Source organism: Chrysochloris asiatica, unplaced genomic scaffold (assembly GCF_000296735.1).
Source record: "Chrysochloris asiatica unplaced genomic scaffold, ChrAsi1.0 scaffold00112, whole genome shotgun sequence".
Classification (NCBI taxonomy): domain Eukaryota; kingdom Metazoa; phylum Chordata; class Mammalia; order Afrosoricida; family Chrysochloridae; genus Chrysochloris; species Chrysochloris asiatica.
This window is the reverse complement of record NW_006408630.1, coordinates 969,088-988,357: the sequence shown is the minus strand read 5'-3', so window position 1 is coordinate 988,357 and position 19,270 is coordinate 969,088. Positions and strand designations below refer to the sequence as shown.

Below are 19,270 nucleotides of genomic sequence, written 5' to 3'. Positions count from 1 at the left end.
AGCAGCAAATGTGAGGCTAGCACTGGACCGGGCAGTATTTTGTTCTGTTGTATATAGGGCCACAATAGACTGGAACCAACTCAATGGAACCTTATAATTATGATAATAATAAGATACACAAGAAAATTTATTTTAAAAAAATGAAAGGTTGAAAAAATTAAATAAGGCAATTGTCCATTGTTATTGTTGTTGTTGTTAAATGTCGTTGAGTCGGTTCTGACTCATAGTGACCCTGTGTAGGGTTTCTGAGGAGTGGCTGGTGAGTTTGAACCACTGACCTTTGGATTAGAAGTCCAGTGCTTAACCTACAATGCTCTACTACTAAGCAGGATATTTGTGGTTCAAATGCAGCCAGCAACCACAAAGAAAGGCCTGGTGATCTGCTTTCATAAAGATTGGTGTTGTTTTTTGTTAGCTTCCAACTCACAGCAACCCCATGTACAACAGCACAAAACACTACCTGGTCTTTCACTACCTCACAATCTAGGCCATGCTTGAGCCCATTGTTCCAACAATCTTGTTTGGGATCATCCTCTTTTTGTGGATCCTCTCCTTTACCAAGTCTGATGTACTTCTCCAGGGTCTGATTTCTCCTGATAAAATGTCAACAGCAGGTGTAAGACAAAATCTCTCCATCCTGCCTTCTTGGGAATATTCTGGTGGTACTTCTTCCTAGACAGATTTGTTTGTTCTTCTGGCAGTCTGTGGTGCTTTTGGTATTCTTCCCTAACATCATAATTCACATGCATCAATTCTTGGTCTTCCTTATTCATTCACCAGCTTTTCAATGCATTGGAGGCAATTGAAAATACCATGGTTTGGGTCAGGAGCACTTTAGGTTTCAGAGTGACATCTTTCCTTTTTAACAATTTCAATGGATCTTGTGCAGTAGATTTGTCCAGTATCAGATATTATTGATTTCTTGACTGCTGCTTCTCTGGGAATTGATTGTGAATCCAAGTAAAATGAAACTCCATAAATATTACAGTCAAGAAAACCTTAGGGAACAGTTCTACTCTGTCACACATGGGGTTCGTGAGTTAAAATCAATTCTAGAGCAATGGTTTAAGGGTTCTCTATGTAAGCTCTGTGAAGGTGGAAACTATATCTGTGTTATTTACTAGTCTGCATGTGGCACCTGATGTTGCTCAACAAATATTTGAGAAGCAAACAAAGTCAAGGTGAGGCGAAATCATGTCCCCATTTTATAATAGTGACTGAAAGAAATTATAGTGTTAACAAGTTGGAGTATTTAGAAGTTCTGCCTTGGCTGTAGATGAAATGATTTGATCATTAGCTTAATAATCTGTGTACTGATAGTATGAAGTGTTTTATTGAACTCTGACCCTACCATATCAGATATCTTGAGACTTTGCTTGATATTAAGAACATTATATTAACTGCAGTTATTTCAAATGCCTCTTTTCTTCCCAGTGACATCCTTAGGAACATATATGGTGGTGGTGGTGGTGGTGGTGTGCCATCAGGTTTGTTCTGATGCATAGCAACCTTGCACAGGGTTTCCAAGGCTACACATCTTTATGAGAGCAGAAAACCTCATCTTTCTCTTGCGGAATGGCTGGTAGTTTTGAACTGCTGACTTTGAGATTTTCAGCCCATCTCATAACCACTATGTTACTAGAGCTCCTGAGTTATATACATAATATTGATTATATAAAGCTAGAATTCTATTTCCTCCTTACAGTATTCAGTCCTATATTCTATCATCTAGTCTGCCTGGTGTGGAGCTGCAGGATAAGCAATAAACTGAAAAGTCGGTTTGAATGGCAAGGCAGGTCAAACCCACCAGCTGCTTCTCAGAAACCCTCTTCAGAGCCACTGTGAGTTGGGACCGACTGGACAGAACTTAACAACAACAGCAGTATACAGTCCTGCTGTGGTGCTGTAGGATAAGCACTGGACCAAAATGTTAGTCTGAACCACAAGGCTGGCAGTTCAAACTCACCAGCCACTCCTTGGAAACCCTACACAGGGTGGTTATGACTCCGAACCCACTAGAAGGCACTTAACAACAACAACAACCACATACTACAGTGAGATGCAAATTTAACTTTTAAGACTGGTAAGGTGGGAATTTGTAATTGGTATTTCTTCTTGTTGTTAGAGCCCAAAGAATGAAGTTTCCTTTTATTAAAGTATAACCTAATATATATTCAGAGTAGTATAGCTGTAGCTACATTCTTGTCAGTTAAGAAAAGAACATGGGGAAATGGTTGAAATGAACTGCAGTCACATGGGGAGAAACTCAGTAAAACTAATGGTGTGAAGGATCTTCATAACTAATGCTGGAAACGATGTGATACTTTTCTCAGGAGAGAAATAAAACCACAAAAATATGGGAAGAATTAGTTTCAAAATGCACAGTACTATATATCCACATTTCTCACTCCAGAATGGAGACTGAGTACAAAGTGAAAAACAAAATGAAACAGAAGTGTTCAAACAAGCAGCTCTCTGTGCTCGCAGCCAGAGGCTGAGAGTACAGAATCCTGTAACTGAGCACAAACTTTTAAACAGAGGGTTCATTTACAGGAACTGTCATTTGCCCTGCAACGTTACAATTATTTTATTAATTCACAATCAAGGGTGTTACAAGAAGTAATTAGGACTATATTGTATAGCTGTACACTCATAAGACATTTTTTATAGGAGGGAAAAAATCTTAAGCATTCACTATGGGGAAGTGTCATAAAACTTTCGAAAATCAAGCATTTCAGCCCATGAGGCTTTTATTTAGCAAGAACGGCCAAAAAAGTTGGGTTTGTGCATGCACGTGTGTGCTTTGTTTTGTTTAAACCTTAATTTGAAGGTTATTTAGGCATCTTGCCTTTTGTCATCTGTGTCGTGACGCATTCTTCAGGAAAGGAATAAGAAAACAGACAGTTGGATTCCAAAAGGATAGTGGCTAAGTTCTTCTTTTGTATCTTCCTAAAGGAATCAATTCCAAGCTTCAGTTTGAAATCATGCCAGGTGCTTCATTTGGGTTGTTTGAGATCAATCCTGACACGGGAGAGATAGTGACAGCCACCACATTCGACAGAGAAGTTCAGGAAGTCTTTACCCTCAGAGGTAAGAAATCCCTGGACTATGATTTTTAAAAAAGGCCACCAGAGGCTGGGTGGTAAATTTTGACATTCTAATTGGGTGTCTTAAAATAAAGTATTATCAAGCTAGTACTGCCTGATAAGTTTATTCTGATGATATCTACTAAGAACAATATGTTTTAAGCATAAATCAATGGCTATAATCCTGGCTGCCTTTGTTTCTGTGTCAGTACTCGTGCGAGATAAGGGCATCCCTTCATTGTCCAGCACCACAACAATGATCTGCACTGTCGAAGATGAAAATGATCATGCACCACAGTGGATTGTCTCCCGGCATGGCACAGAGGTGCCAGAGAACCGAGAGCCAGAAGTCATCTACACTGTTCGAGCCATTGATATGGATGCTGGCAAAAACGGAGCTGTCAAGTATCATATAATTGGTAATTTTTTTCCCTTAATTCTTTCTAGGATACCAACGAAGTAGACAAACATGGTTTAGCTGCTGTGTAGTTGACTCCTACACAATGGGACTCCATGCACAATGGGACAAATCACTGCCCAGTCCTGTACCTGGGTCCTGTTGGATCATTGAGAGCCATAGGATTTTCATTTGCTTGTTTTTGGAAGTAGAGGTTCTAGACTAGTTCACCATTGTAGCAGCACACTAGCCACCACTGATAGATGAGTGGTGGGTGTGCATGAGGTACATTGGCCAGAAATCCAACCCAGGTCATCTCTCATGGAAGGCGAGAGAATTCTACAGAACTACCAATACTCCTGACAAACACTCTCTGGTGATGATTCCTTATTTGGCATCTGCTGCTTCATCTATGAAATACAAACCCTGCAAATGCCTCACTAGTACCATGACTTTTCATTTCTCCCTCCTTCCCATAGTTATCCTTAACCATGCCCCTTCAAATTCTCTGAAAATCTGCTGTCTTGGTTATCTAGTGTTACTATAACAGATACACAACCAGTTGGTGGTTTTAGCAAACAGAAATTTATTTCCTCGCAGTTTCAGAGGTTAGAAATTCAAATTCAGGGTGCCAGCTCTAAGGAAGGCTTTCTTTCTCTGTTGGCTCTAAGGAAAGGTATTTGTCTGTTTTCAGCTTCTGTTTCTCTATTCCTTTTGACCTTCATGTGGCTTGCCATTTGTCTTCCCCTATTTCTTCTTCCTTCTTTAATCTGCTCTTTTATATCTCAAAAGAGACATATTTAAGACACACCCAACATGAATACCATTTCAGAAACATAATAAGAAAGACCATTCTCAAATAAGATCATAACCACAGGTATAGAGGCTAGGGTTTACAACACATGTTTTGGGGGAACAAAAGTCAATCCATAACATTCCAACCATTGTCCACCCCAATTTATGTCCTTTCTGCATTTAAGGCACATTTAATTCATCACATCATCCCACAAGTTCTTAAATCAAGTCCAACATTTCAGCCTCTGAATCATCTAAAGCAAATGTGGGTGAGGCTTTAGGAGAGTATTACATCTTGGGCCAACATTTTTCTTAATCTGTGACCCTGTGAAGTCTAGAGTACAAGTTATCTGCTTCCAAAGTATGAGGGTAAGTCAAAAAGTATTGCTACAAAACACAGAAAACTTCTATTAACCAAAAATATCAAAGCATAAATCTACAGTTCCTTGACGTGTAGGTCTATGTACTTCTGAAGTTAGTGTTTCCATCTCTCTAACCCTTCCTTGAAGTTTTCTGTGTTCTTTGATTTACACCATAACAAAAAGTAGTTTGGAAAGCCTCAAGGAATACATGTTTTGTTTGAAATGTCCTTTGGGTTTTAGGAGCAAAAAGAAGTCTGAAGGGCTAAGATCAGGCTATAGGTAAGATTTCATGACAAAATGTTAATAGTAAAGTCCTGGCTATCCTCAAAGAATGAGCTAGTGCCTTGTGATGGAAAAAAATTTCTTGGCACAACTTTCCTGGCCCTTTTTTCACTAATGCTTTGTTCTTTTTTCTTTCAACTCCATTCTAACAAGCCCATGTGATCATACTGTATCCTTCAAGAAAATCTATTAAGATTACCCCTTTGGACTCCTCCAGTTTAGATGTTATTTTGTCTAAGCATTTTCTGAGCATGCTAACACTGGATTCTGTGCTCTTCCTCTGTGCTTCCAAGAACTTTGTAACGATGATCTTTGCTCTCTAATGTCCAGTACAAGCATACCTGTCATCTTAGATTTTAAACTCTTAAGGATGGGGTCATGTTCTAACGCTTTGCAGATTCATACTCCTGATAACCCCATATGACAGAGTAGAACTGTCCATGGGGCTTTATTGGTTGTAATCTTTGCAAAAACAAATTTCCGGATCTTTCTTCCTTGGCAATGTGGTATAAATTGTCTTAAACAAGCCCACTCTGGTTAGCCTTCATCACTGTATACCACTCTTATTTTCTGTGAATGTCATTCCTCTTCTTGTCTTGGATGTCTCAGATACATGTATTCCAGAAAGTTCCCTTAGTGTTGGACCTGGCCCTTTTACCCAGTCTCTCATCCAAGAATATGACCAGCAAGTCATTAAAACACATTTTTCCAACTAATTTGCAGGATACTTTAATATGTCTTGAGGACTTTTGGTCAGTTTTATCTTTTCCTACACTGAACATCATAGAAAAGAGTAAAGGACAATCTTTTTGAAGTCAAAGTTTATTGCAGTAGTATGTTGTTGTTGTTGTCAGGTGCCATCGAGTCGGAACCGACTCATAGAAACCCCATGCACAGCAGAACGAAACAATGTCCGATCCTGGGCCAACCTCACTACTGCTGCCACACTTGATGCCATCAATGATGCCACCTGGCTGATCCATCTTGTTGGGGGTCTTCCTCTTTTTCTCTGATCCTCCACTTTACCTAGCATGACATCCTTCTCTAGCAACTGTTCTCTCTGGACAATGTATCCAAAGTATGAGAGACGAAGCTTAGCCATCCTGGCCTCCAAGGAGCACTCTGGCTGCACTTCTTCCAAAACAGATCTATTGGTTCTTTTGGCAATCCATGGCACTTTTAGTATTCTCCTCCAACACCACAACTCAAAGGCATCAATTCTTCTACGATCTTCCTTATTCACTGTAGTATAACTGAAATAAAATATGTAAGGTGTAATTTTTGGAAAAATTACTATTATTTATTCATTTCTGATTGATGTCTAAAAATGGATATGTGATCCTTGAGTCCTACTGTTTTATTTAGAATAAAACATACATTTCAATCCCCTGATAATGAATGATAATCTGAAAACAAGAAGTTGCAGCTACACAAAAAGAAATATCCAACTGCTGCAAATCTGTCCCAAAATATATCCTCATTAATGACTGAATTAAAAGGTATATATTGAGTTATATTATTCTTTTTAGGTTCCCAATAGAATATGAACTTCATTAGAGCAAGGACTTTATCATGGTCCTTATTATATCTCAGTATGTGCAAAAGTACCTACAAAAGTGCTAGCCTATAAGAAGCAAAAACTAAATCATTGTTGAATGAATGAGTGAATGAGTATAATGCTAGTGATGGGCTGCTATATTTCAAATAATTCTTGATTTATTTATTTTTTTTTCTTTGTTAGCTGGAAATACTGATGAGTCCTTTGTTATTCATGAAACCTCAGGAGAACTCTCAACTTCACGTGCTTTGGATCGGGAGCAGGTCAACAATTTTACTCTTGTCATCCTGTGCTCTGATACAGGGGATCCCCCTAGGAGCTCTGTGATGCAGTTGCAAGTGAGGGTTTTGGATGACAATGATCACAGCCCTTCCTTCTCCATGCATCATTACCAGTCCTCTGTAAGAGAAGACACAGCCATAGGAACCGTGGTTCTTGTGCTCTCCGCTACAGATGAAGACGAAGGCCCAAATGGGCAAATTGAGTATTTTCTGATGGGTGAAGCATCGAGTGCTTTCACCATTGATCCTGTTACAGGCATATTGAGAACTTCCCAAACCCTCAACCGAGAAACCAGATCCCAGCATCTGTTTAGGGTGGTGGCCAGAGACTGTGGTGTTCAGGGCTTGAGAAGCTCCACAGCAATTGTAGATGTGCACGTCACTGATATCAATGACAATGATCCAGTTTGGGAGCAGAACCCCTTGGATATTTTTGTTTCCCTGCAGTCACCTACAAGCCTGACGATTGCCATTCTGAGAGCCACTGACCCAGACCTGGGACCCAATGGAACTGTCACTTTTAGTTTTGCAGAAACCCAGTCAATATTTTCTGTTGATAAGCATACAGGAGAAATTCAGCTTCAGCAAAGCCCACCTTCAGAATATTTTCCAATATGGGTGCAGTTAAAGGTTATGGACCAGGGCGTTCCAGCCAGGACAACCACTGGTCTCCTGGTTGTTCACATGGAAGGAGAAGATGCGAAGCTCTCCTTCACTCACCATCTCTATAAAGGGAACGTGACGGAAAATAGTGACGCAGGTAAGTTAATGTACTTGTATGTTGCACATGTTTTGGCCAAATGCTTTAAGATCATAGAAGAATGCTACTTTAAATTCACTTATACATTTTTCAGTTCAGCCTGGTCTTGGCATACAGTTTTCATCCAAAGAATTTTATTGGAAAAGTATACCCAAATACTGTAGAAGAACTCCTCTTTAAAGACAGCACAAAGTTCTGGTGTGGTTCTGTGGGTTAATGCGCTGGACTGTAAAGTAGGTTTGAACCACAAAGGCAGTCGTTGAAACTCACAGCTGCTCCTTGGAAACCCTATTCAGGATTATCATGGGTTGGAAGTGATTCGATGGCACTTTAACAATAACACGAAAGACAGCAAGAAGTAATAAAGACTGGAATTATGCAAGAGGAAGAATAGTAGGCTCTTCAAGTTTCAGTTCATTTAAATTTACAGCCTCAAAAACTGGCTTTAAAATTTGAATCCTTAATAGCTGTGCATTTCTAAAAGTGCTTCCTTAGAAGTACAATGAAAGATGAAGCATAAGGCTATGGTTAAGTGCTTGTGCTCTGTCGGGGTTAAGTCCATACTCTGCTTCTGTGTACCTTTGGTCAGCTGAACCTCTGTTTCCTTATCAGGAAAACAGGGATAATAACTGTACCTACCTTATTAGGTCATTCTGAGGAGTGAGTGAACTAGCTCATATAAAGCATATAGAATAGTACTTGAAACAAAGAAGCAAGTAATAAATAATCCACTGCCACTGAGTCGATTCTGACTCAAGTGATAGGGTTTCTGAGACTGCAAATCTCTACAGGAGCAGACAGCCTCATTGTTCTCCCTTGAAGTGGCTGGTAGGTTTGAACCATCAACCTTATGTGTATCAGCCCAAAGCCTAACCCACAGTACCACCAGGCTTCTTAAGTAATAAATAGTCCTGGTGTGGTGCTGTAAGATAAGGATGGTATGAACCTCAATGTCATTGAGTCAAACTCACCAGCTGCTTCTTGGAAATCCTATACAGGATCACTATGAGTCAGAACTGACTCGACAGCACTTAGTGATAATTATCATCATTGGAGTCCTGGTGTGGCATTGTAGGATAAGCGCTGGACTGCTAAATGAAAGGTTTATAGTTCAAACCTATCAGCCGCTCCTTGGAAATTCTATGCAGGGTCTCTATGAGTTGAAACCGACTTGCTAGCAACAACAGTCTTTGCATAAATCTGCCACGTAAAAGAAAACCTGAATTTTTTCTGAAATTGATTTGTTCATATCATAGGCAAATATTTTTAATTACACATTATATACTATATTCTCTAAGAAAAGTAAATTTTTTGTTAAATTAAGGATGCCCTCAGTTGTAGAGTATTAACTTGACTTTGAACCCCCTTGGAATTATGCATACTCCATGGTCTGCTTACTTAGATGCAACTTATTGATTATAATTATAATTAAAAGCAAATGGTAGTAATCTTCACTAGATGAAATAACAATAAATTCCAAAGTAAGAAAGAAATTTTCTACCTGCATTCTTATGTATAATGAGATTTCCACATTAAGTGGTTAAACAACATAAAATACACCTATGTTCCTCTAAAGAGGCATATAATCCAACACCAGAACAGAGCCTGATGGAAAGTAAACACTTTTTAAATAGTAACAGTACAAAATACAATATATTTACCAATTTTTAAACTGATCTGAGAAGATCATAGATTCCTTAAGCCCAGCCTTGTGTCCTAAAACACACATGACATACTTTTTCTGTCTCTACATGAATGCTACATTGGTTAAGAGTTTTGAACTGTGATTCCTGAAAGTGGGTACTTAACATGGCTTACCTGTGAAGGTTCTGTTTCATTAGGGTGGGAATCCAAAACCTGTTTTTTTTTTGTTTTTGTTTTTGTTTTTAGCAAGATCAGATGGTGGTTTTGTTCCACAACAAAACCGGAAACCCCCTAATTTGGAAATCCACTTATATGTCCAACCCAGCTCTTTCATTCACTTTAAATTCTTTATGTTCAATAACAAGTTTCAGAGTTTCTTTGAACATTCACTTGTATCTTTTCTTTCTTTCCTTTTTTCTAATGACCTTTTGCTTTCATCATGGATGATGTTCTTGATGTCATTACACAACTCTTCTGGTCTTTGGTCATTAGTGTCTACTGCATCAAATCTGTTCTTGAGGTGGTCTCATATTTTGGCTCTTGTGGAGTTGTCTTTGCATTCTTCAACTGCAGCTTGCGGTTGCATATGAGCAGTCAATGGCCTTTCTCACAGTCTGCCCCAGTCTTCTTTTGGCTGATGATAGGGAGCTTCTCCATTGTCTTTCCCACAGATATAGTAAGTTGGATTCTTGTGTGTGACATCTGGTAAGGTCCATGTGTATAGTTACCTTTCATGTTGTTTAGAAAAGGTATTTGCAATGAAGAAGTCATTGGTCTTGCAAAAGTCTGTTATGAGATCTCCAGCATCATTTCTATCACCAAGACCCTATTTTCCAACTACTGATCCTTCCTATTTGTTCCCAACCTTTGCATTCCAATCACCAGTAATTATCAATGCATCTTGATGACATGTTTGATCATTTTCATATTTAAGAAGTTTGTTGAATTCTTCAATTTCTTATTACTGGCTTTAGTGTTTGGTTTGTAAGTTTGAATAACAGTTGTATTAATTAGTCTTGCATATAAGCATATAGATATTATCCTATCACAGACAGCATTGTACTTCAAGGTAGATCTTGAAATGCTCTTTTTGATGATGAATATGACATTCATATTCATTCCTCATCAATTTGTTTTTCCCAGCATTAGAAAACCAAAAGGGAAGTATACATTCCAACTTTCTCATGTTGAAAGACTGAAGAAACAAATTCAAGCCTTGAATTGCAACATTGAAGCATTATATGGGCAAAATATTGAATGATGCCAGAGCATCAAAAGAGAAAAAATACTTAGTCACTTTACCAAAAATAAGTTGTCTACATTTCACCATTTCAAGAGGCAGCTGATGGTTCTGCAGGAAGAAGTCCAAGGTGTCACTAATGGCATTAGTGAAAAACAAATCCCCTAAATATGACCCACTATTGTTGGCTGTATTCTGTCTCGTACCAACCTCATAGAGTGTCTTCATAAGATTTTCTAGGCTGTAAATTTTATGGAAGCAGACTCCAGAGCAGTTGGTGGGTTTGAACTTCCTAACTTTTTGGTTACTTGATGACCAAAGCTTAGAGTCCTGGTGTGGCACTGTACAATAAGCACTGGACGGCTAACCACAATGTCGGTGCCTCAAACCCACCAACCGCTCCTTGGAAACACTATACAAGGTCACTGTGAGTCAGAAATGACTGAAAGGCACTTAACAACACCAACAGACCAAGGCTTAATTCACTGCACCACCTGGGAGAACAAGACTCCAGGATTTGGCAGAATACTAATTGAGATATTTCAACAGATACAACAGATACAACAAGTATGCACTCATCTATGCCAAAAAAACTGAAACCAACTCTGGCCAGCCCACTGAAAGACATCCATATTTGTGCCCTTTCCAAATAAAAGTCACCCAACAGAATGCAGAAATTATCAAACAATATCTTCAATATCACATGCAAGTAAAATTGTACTGGAAATAATTCAAAAACATTTGACAGGGAACTGCCAGAAATACAGTTGGATTTAGAAGGGGATGTGGAACCAGGGATATCATTGCAGATGTTAGATGAATTTTGTTAGAAAAACTTCATTTTTCTTAGATCAACTATCAACACTCATGGAAACAGCAGTCAAGAAATCAAACAATGTATTGCATTAGGCAAATCAGCTGCACAAGACCTTTTTAAAATGTTGAAGAGCAAAGATGTCAGCTTCCAAGTCATGGTATTTTCAATAACCTCATATGCATGCAAAAGCTGGACAGTGAATAAAAAAGACTGTAGAAGAATTAATGCTTTTGAGTTATGGTTTTGGAGGAGAATATTGAAAGTGCCAAGGGCTGCCAAAAGAACCCATAGATCTGTTTTGGAAGAAATGCAGCTAGAGTGCTCCTTGGAGGCCAGGATGGCCAAACTTCGTCTCTCATACTTTGGACATATTGTCAGAAGGGACCAGTCATTGGAGAAGGATATCATGTTTGGTAAAGGGGAGGGTCAGAGAAAAAGAAGAAGACCCCCAGCGAGATGGATTGGCCAAGTGGCAGCATCGATGAACTCAAGTGTGGCAACAGTAGTGAGGTTGACCCAGGATCGGGCAGTGCTTCATTCTGCGGTGGATAAGGCCACTATGAGTTGGTAGTGACTCGATGGCACCTAAAAACAACAACAGCAACGCTTCCAACAAGCAAGTTTGTGTCATCTGCATAATTCAAGTTGTTAATGAGTCTTCACTCATTCCAGATGCCACATTCTTCTTTATATAATCCACCTTCTCTGATTATTTACTCAGCATATAGATTGAATAAATATGGTGAAAAGATTCAACCCTGATGCACATCTTCCCTGATGTTAACCGTTCAATGTCTCCTTGTTCTGTTCAAAAACTATCTCTTGATCTCCAGATTCCTCTTGATCACAATAAAGTGTTCTGGAATATTCATTGTTTGCAATGTTATCCATAATTTGTTATGATCCACACAATGGAATGTCTTTGCATAATCAATAAAGCACAAATATTTATCTTTCTGGTATTTTCTGCTTTCAACCAAGATCCTTCTGCAGTCAGCAATGATAGCCTTTGCTTCATATACTCATCTGAATCCAGCTTGAATTTCTGGCAGGTCCTTGCCAATGTACTGCTAAAACTATGTTTTAGATTATATTCAGCAAAATTTTGCTTACATGTGATATTAATGATATTGTTCAATGATACCACAGATTGTTGTTGTTGTTAGGTACCATCAAGCCATTACCAACTCATAGCAACCCTGTGCACAAAACGAAACACTACCCGGTCCTGGCCAGTCTCACACAATTGTTGCCACACTTGATCACCTTGATGCTGCCACTTTGCCAATCCATCTCACTGGGGGTCTTCATCTTTTTCCCTGACCCTCCATCTTACCAAACATGATACCCTTCTCCAGCGACTGATCCTTCCTGACAATATGTCTAAAGTATGAGAGACGAAGTTTGGCCATCCTGGCCTCCAACGAGAACTCTGGCTGCACTTCTTCCAACACAGATCTGTTGGTTCTTTTGTCAGCCCGTGGCACTTTTAAGGTTCTCATCCAACACCATAATTCAAAAGCATCAATTCTTCTACAGTCTTTCTTATTCACTGTCCAGCTTTTGCATGCATATGAGGTTATTGAAAATACCATGGCTTGGAAGCTGACATCTTTGCTCTTCAACACTTTAGAAAGGTCTTGTACAGCTGATTTGCCTAATGCAATACATTGTTTGATTTCTTGACTGCTGTTTCCATGAGTGTTGATAGTTGATCTAAGAAAAACGAAGTCCTTGACAACTTCAATCTTTTCTCCATTGATAAGAATGTTGTTTATTTGTCCAGCGGTGAGGATTTTTGTTTTGTTTGCATTGAGATGCAATCCATGCCAAAGGCTGTGGTCTTTGATCTTCATCAGTAAATATTTTAAATCCTCTTCACTTTCAACAAGCAAGTTTGTATCATCTGCATGTCGCAGGTTGTTAATGAGTCTTCTTCCAATCCTGGTGCCATGTTTTTCTTCATATAACTCAGCTTCTCGGATTATTTACATGTTGAATAAGTATGGTGAAAGAATACAGCCATATTGCACACCGTTCTTAAGTTTAAACCATTTAGTGTCTCCATGTTTTTTTCAAACAACTGCTTCTTGGTCCATATACAGATTCCTTATGAGCACAATGAAGTGTTCTGGAATACTCATACTTTGCAATGTTGTCCATAACATGACAATCATGATCCACACAATTGAAAGACTTTGAGTAGTCAATAAAGCACAGGTAAACATCTTTCTGGTATTCTAGAATACCACACATAGGTAGCTTTAAAGTACAGACATTTATTTTCTCAAGCTCTTGAGTCTAAACAACCAACTCTAAGTCTTGACTTAATAATTTCCTTCATTGTCAGTAGCCCTGGATGTTTCATGGTTTCTTGATGATCACCACATAGTATCTGTCTTCCCATCCCCCATGTATACATGACTCTGAGTCTAGTTGGGTCTGCTCTTTCTATAACCCAGAAGTGATTAGATTTATAACTGTACACTCTATTCATGTTGTTGTTAAGAGCCATCAACTTGGTTCTGACTCATAGTGACCTTGTATAAGGTTTATGAGGAGTGGCTGGTAGATTTGAGTTGTTAACCTTGTGGCTTACTGTCCAGGGCTGATCCTACAGTGCCACATCAGGAGGTCATTCTATTTATGTATGATCTGATTAGTATAACAAGAAAACTCTATTTCCAAATAAGATTATATTTTCAGGTATAGGGTCCAGTATTTCAATACACATTTTTTTAAGGACACAATTTAATCCATAACACTAGAGAGTCTCAACTCTGATGGCATGTAGAGATATTTGGGAAGGTTTCTAAAATTACACATATCTGAATCTGCATGAATGATTTCTTTCAGAAGGATCAGTATAAGAGTGGTCCCAATGATCTGGAGGGTAAAGATGTCTTAAGTGTCCATATTACTGTCATGGAGTGCTTCTTCTCTATCAACTACTCTTCGTCCATCAGAATTCTTCCACCCATCCTAAGGTTCCGTAAATCATTGCAACATCTTACAGAATTTATGAATCATCAGGAAAATGACTCATGTGGTTGTGGAGTCTGGCAAGTCTCAGTTTGTGGGCAGATTTCAGTCTGGAAGATTCTCCTCCCTCATGAGGTTACAGGGACTGACAATCCCAAATTGGCAAGTCAGATTACAGAGTCCCACAAGGGAATGAAGATTACAGGCTGTTGACTCACAAAGCTGCAAAAGCTGCTGAATCAGGTCACTGCTGAATCAGGTCACTGCTGAATCAAGACCCAAGAGCTAGAGGTCAGATGGAGATAGGCCAGCTGAAAAAGGAGCAGACATTGCCAAAGCATTGCTATATATTGCAGTACAGACCACACCCCCAAGGAAATTAAGGAGTTCTGGTATGGTGCTGTATGATAATGCTCAGGACTGTAAGGTCAGTTTGAGTCATGAGGTCAGTGGTTCAAACCCACCAGCTACTCCTCAGAAATCCTATGGTTTGTTGCTATGTGCCATAGAGTCAGTTCTGACTTATAGAGACCCTGCATTGGGTTTCTGAGGCTGTAACTCTTTATTACCATATGTGTTGTGACCTGTGTAAGGGGCATATTCATTGGATGAATACCACAATCACCATAAAGCCATTCCTGCATTGTTTCCATAGCAGCATGTTAGCTGCTTCTTCTAGAGTATTCTCTTGGGTAGTTAGAGAAGAGGGGCAGTTTCCTTTCTCAGGGAAAAAAAAAAAAATCTCATGGAAAATTGTATCCAGTTCACCAAGATGGCTGTACCCTCTGATTGAACCTACTGTATAAATGGCTTTTGGTTCATTTGTGATTACTCCAGACTGAGTTGTGGGTCCTGCATCAACTCAAACATACTATTCCATTCTGCAGCATTCAAAACTAGACACTGCCCCTAAAGAAAGTCACTGTCATGATCCAGTTTTAGTACTTCTTCAAGAAGCTGTCAATATTGATCTACAAATGGAAGCAGTTCCTTTACCCCCTGGTTTCAACAGTTTCTTGGTTTTGCCTATTCCCCTCCCAGACTGCCTTCTTGGTGGCCAGGAGTTGTGGGAGTTGTGGGGTACTTTCTGTTCTAACATGATTTTTCCTTTCCAAGTAGGCCCTGAGACTAGTGGTCTTAGCTCTGACCAGACTGGAGCTGAACTAGGTTCATTGCTACAATCCAGCCCTACACAATTTTTCCCTGCCTTAGAAGCCATTGCTGGTAACAGAAAGAAATGAATTGTATGTCTAGCCCTTCCTTGTTTTTGTTGTTAGGTGCCTTTGAGTCAGTTCCAACTCAAAGTGACCCTATGCACAACAGAACAAAGTACTGCCCAGTCCTGCATCATCTCTATAATTATTACATTTGAGTCCACTGTTGCTGCAACCATGTCAATCCACCTCCTTGGGGGGGTCTTCCTCTTTTCTGTGACCTTCCACTCACTCTGTATTTCCATGTACATCCTACTATTCAGTTCCTAAAGAGTTAGATGCACCAATCTTATTTCTGGTGCATAGCTTTTGTCTTGGGTGAATAATTGCTCCCCTACAACTAATTAAATGGGGTCAGGTAGTGTGAATTGGAATTCACAGGAGATGCCAATGTACAGTCAAGGCTGAGGATAGAAAGAGGGTTGAGGAGAAAATCTAGTATTTTTAGAAGTTAGGAGCAGTAATGCATCTGAAACGGATTGAGGTAGATTGGTTAGAGAGGTAGATAAAATACCTAGGAGAACGGTGTTTTAGGAATAGGAAAGTGGCACATTCAGGAAGCTGGAAGTGGTCAACTATATTTGATTTGATAGCAGAGTTTAGGTAAGAAAAGGGCTGGAAAATGACAACTAGGATAAGTCTAAGGCCTATTCTAGGTGGTGGGCTATCATTGACTGAAGTGGAGTATTATTCTCACAGAACCTTGCTTACATCTGTGCAATTGTAACAAGTGTTACCTGAAATGATATGGCATAAAGAGATAAGACCATGGTAAAAAGAAAGCTGTGCATGTAAAGATAAGAAGTACATCAAAGGTAAATGATAAGACAATTAGAGAATGAAGTGATTGGCAAAGTCAAGGGCTAGGAGAGTACAGAGAGGAAGTTCTGAGGAATAGATTTGCTCTGTTGAAGTTGTTCAGGATTAAGCCAAGAATAGAGATGAGAGGATAGAACACCTTAGACCCAGACATGAGCTCTAGAGTCAATTGTGGATGTTAAAAGAGATTGTGTGAGGCTGACCATAATTTAGCAATTTAAGAGAGGACTGGAACTTTGTAGAGAACTAATTCACTGGGATTTTATGTCAGAAACCAGAGCATAGTGAAGTGCTGTGTGAAGAAATGGAGGTAGTGAGTTTAGCGTCTTTTGGAAAAGTATGGTTATGAAGGGGAAAGGAAAGAATATGGCAATAATTTAAAGAGCTTTTAGGATCAGCAGGGCATTTTGTTTTCTTTTTGGAAGCTGAAAGAGATTGAAATATTTTTGCTAAAACTGTAAAAGCACTTTTTATTATAACTTCCTCTATTGTTGTTTTTTTTTTAAGTGTTCACAGAACCAAATGTGTTCAAGATTGAATATCATTTCCATTTTAAAATATAATTTTCATTTGTTCACAAAGTTAGGAAAATTATTCCTTGTGAGCATAAAGTTTCCCTTCTTTGTCACATTCCAACACTGACTTTTGAGAAAGTTATAGTAACATATTTTCAGTCATTTTTGATGCTGGAAAGGTGGGAGAACAAAATCAACTTTTCTTCTTCAATGACTGAAATATATTGAGTATTACAGTGACTGGACATTTAAGAGAAAATTGTTAATTAAAAATAATAGAAATGCTTAAAAAGTCTGTTTCTCTCAAATCAAGCATTGTTTAGGAATAATGAAATAAAATTTCAGTGCTATTTATTCTTAGACAACTCTGAATTTCAAGTTTTCATGATTATTTAATGTAAATATTTCCATGATTATTTAAGAAGATTTAGTGGTGCAGTGCTTAAGAGCTTTATTGTTAGCTGAAAGGTTAGAGGTTTGAACCCACCTAATGGCTCCACAGGAGAAAGACTTGTCAATCTGTCACCACAAATATTATACCCTCTATGGAGTCCCGGTGTGGTACTGTGGCAAGACTGTAAAGCTGTTTGAACTGCAAGGTCAGCAGTTCAAGCTCACCAGCTATTCCTTGGAAATCCTATACAGGGCTGCTATGGGTTGGAGTCGACTTGATGGCACTTAACAACAACAATGAAGGATAGCTTTCAGGACCTTCATCTATGTATGTGGCACCACTCAAAATGAGAAAAAACAGCTGCAAACATCTCTAACATTTGAAACATGGAATGTACAAAGTATGACTATAGAAAAATTGGAGATCATCAAAACTGAAATGCAATACATAAACATTAGTATCCTAGGCATTGTTGTTGTTGCTAAGTGCCCTCGAGTCAGTTCTGACTCACAGCGACCCTGTATAGGGTTTCCAAGGAGAGTTTGGTGTGTTTTAACCAGCAGCCTTGTAGTTAGCAGTCCATTGCTGATCCTACAGTGCTGTGTGAGCTGAAATGGTAATGACTGTTTTGAATCAGGCAATCATATAGTTTACTATGCTGGGGTCAACAAATTGAAGAGGAATGGCATGCCATTCATCATCAAAAAGAACAAGCTCTATCTTGAAGTGCAATGCTGTCTGTGATAGGATAATATCTGTACACCTACAAGGAAGACCATATAATATGTCAAAAGCCAGAGCATAGTGAAGTGCTATTATTCACATTTATGCACCAACCACTAAAGTCAATGCTGAAGAAATTAAAGAACTCTACCAATGTCTTCAGTCTGAAGTTGATCAAACATACAATCCAGATGCATTGATAATTACTGTGATTGGAATACATAACTTGGAAACAAAGAGGAATGATCTGTAGCTGGAAAATATGGCCTTGATAATAAAAATGACAATGGAGATCAGAGGATGGCATTTTGTAGACCAATTATTTATTCATTGCAAATACCTCTTACATAGCATAAATGGTGACTATACATGTGGACCTGGCTAGGTGGAATATATAGGAATCAAGCTGACTACATCTGTGGAAACAGATGGTGAAAAAGCTCATTATTATCAGCTAAAACAAGGCCAGGGACCAACTGAGAAACAAATATCAATTGTCCATTTGCAAGTTCAAGTCAAAGATGAAGTACATTAAAACAAGTCTACAAAAGTCAAAATAGGACCTTAAGTATATCCCACCTGAATTCCAACTCAAGATTAGATTTGTCACAGTGCACCTTAATGACTAACACCAGACAAGCTGTGGGATGGCATCAAGAACATCATATGTGAAGAAAGCAGCAAAAAGTCATTAAAAAGATAAGAAACATAGACCAAAGTAAGAAAAGACCAAAATGGATATTAGATGAGACTTTAAAACTTGCTCTTGAATGTAATGACTAAAATAAATGATTAAGTAAAAGAGCTGAACAGAAAATATCAAAGGGCAGCTCTGAATGCAAAGTCAAGTATTAAAACGAACTTTGCAAAGACTTGTACTTAGAAAACCAAAACTGAAGAACACATTCAGCATTTTTCAAGCAGAAAGAATTGATGAAAAAAATTCAAGCTGCAACTTGCAATATTGAAGGATTCTAAATGTAAAATCTAAGGAGCTCTGGTAGAGTAGTGGTTATGAATCGGGCTGCTACCCTCAGGATCATCAGTTTGAAACTACCAGCTGTTCCGCGGGAGAAATATGAGGCATTCTGCTCCCATAAAGATTTACAGTCTCGGAAACCCTGTACAGGGTTGCTATGAGTCGGAACCGACTCCACGGCACATAACAACAACGACAACAAATGTAAAATCTGCCATTCGTCTGTCAGTTTGTAATACTGTAGTGGCATGTATGTTGCTATGATACTGGAAGCTATACACTGGTGTTTTGGATACTAGCAGGGTCACTCAACATGGAAAGGTTTAAGCTGAGCTTCCAAACTTAGACTGTGGAAGAAGTAGAGGTGGACTATTTCTGAATGCTTACACACTGAAAACATTATGAATAGCAATGGAATACTG

At 38.8% G+C, this 19,270-nt stretch overlaps 1 protein-coding gene across 1 annotated transcript in view; it reads left to right on the top strand.

Annotated features, from left to right (window-relative positions):
• Positions 1–19,270, top strand: part of DCHS2 (dachsous cadherin-related 2) — a 192,027-nt gene that overhangs the window by 121,216 nt on the left and 51,541 nt on the right. The window contains exons 13-15 of the mRNA XM_006867930.1: positions 2,956–3,090; positions 3,296–3,505; positions 6,664–7,521. Coding sequence (XP_006867992.1) covers positions 2,956–3,090; positions 3,296–3,505; positions 6,664–7,521 — 1,203 coding nt within the window. The remainder of the gene's footprint in view (positions 1–2,955; positions 3,091–3,295; positions 3,506–6,663; positions 7,522–19,270) is intronic.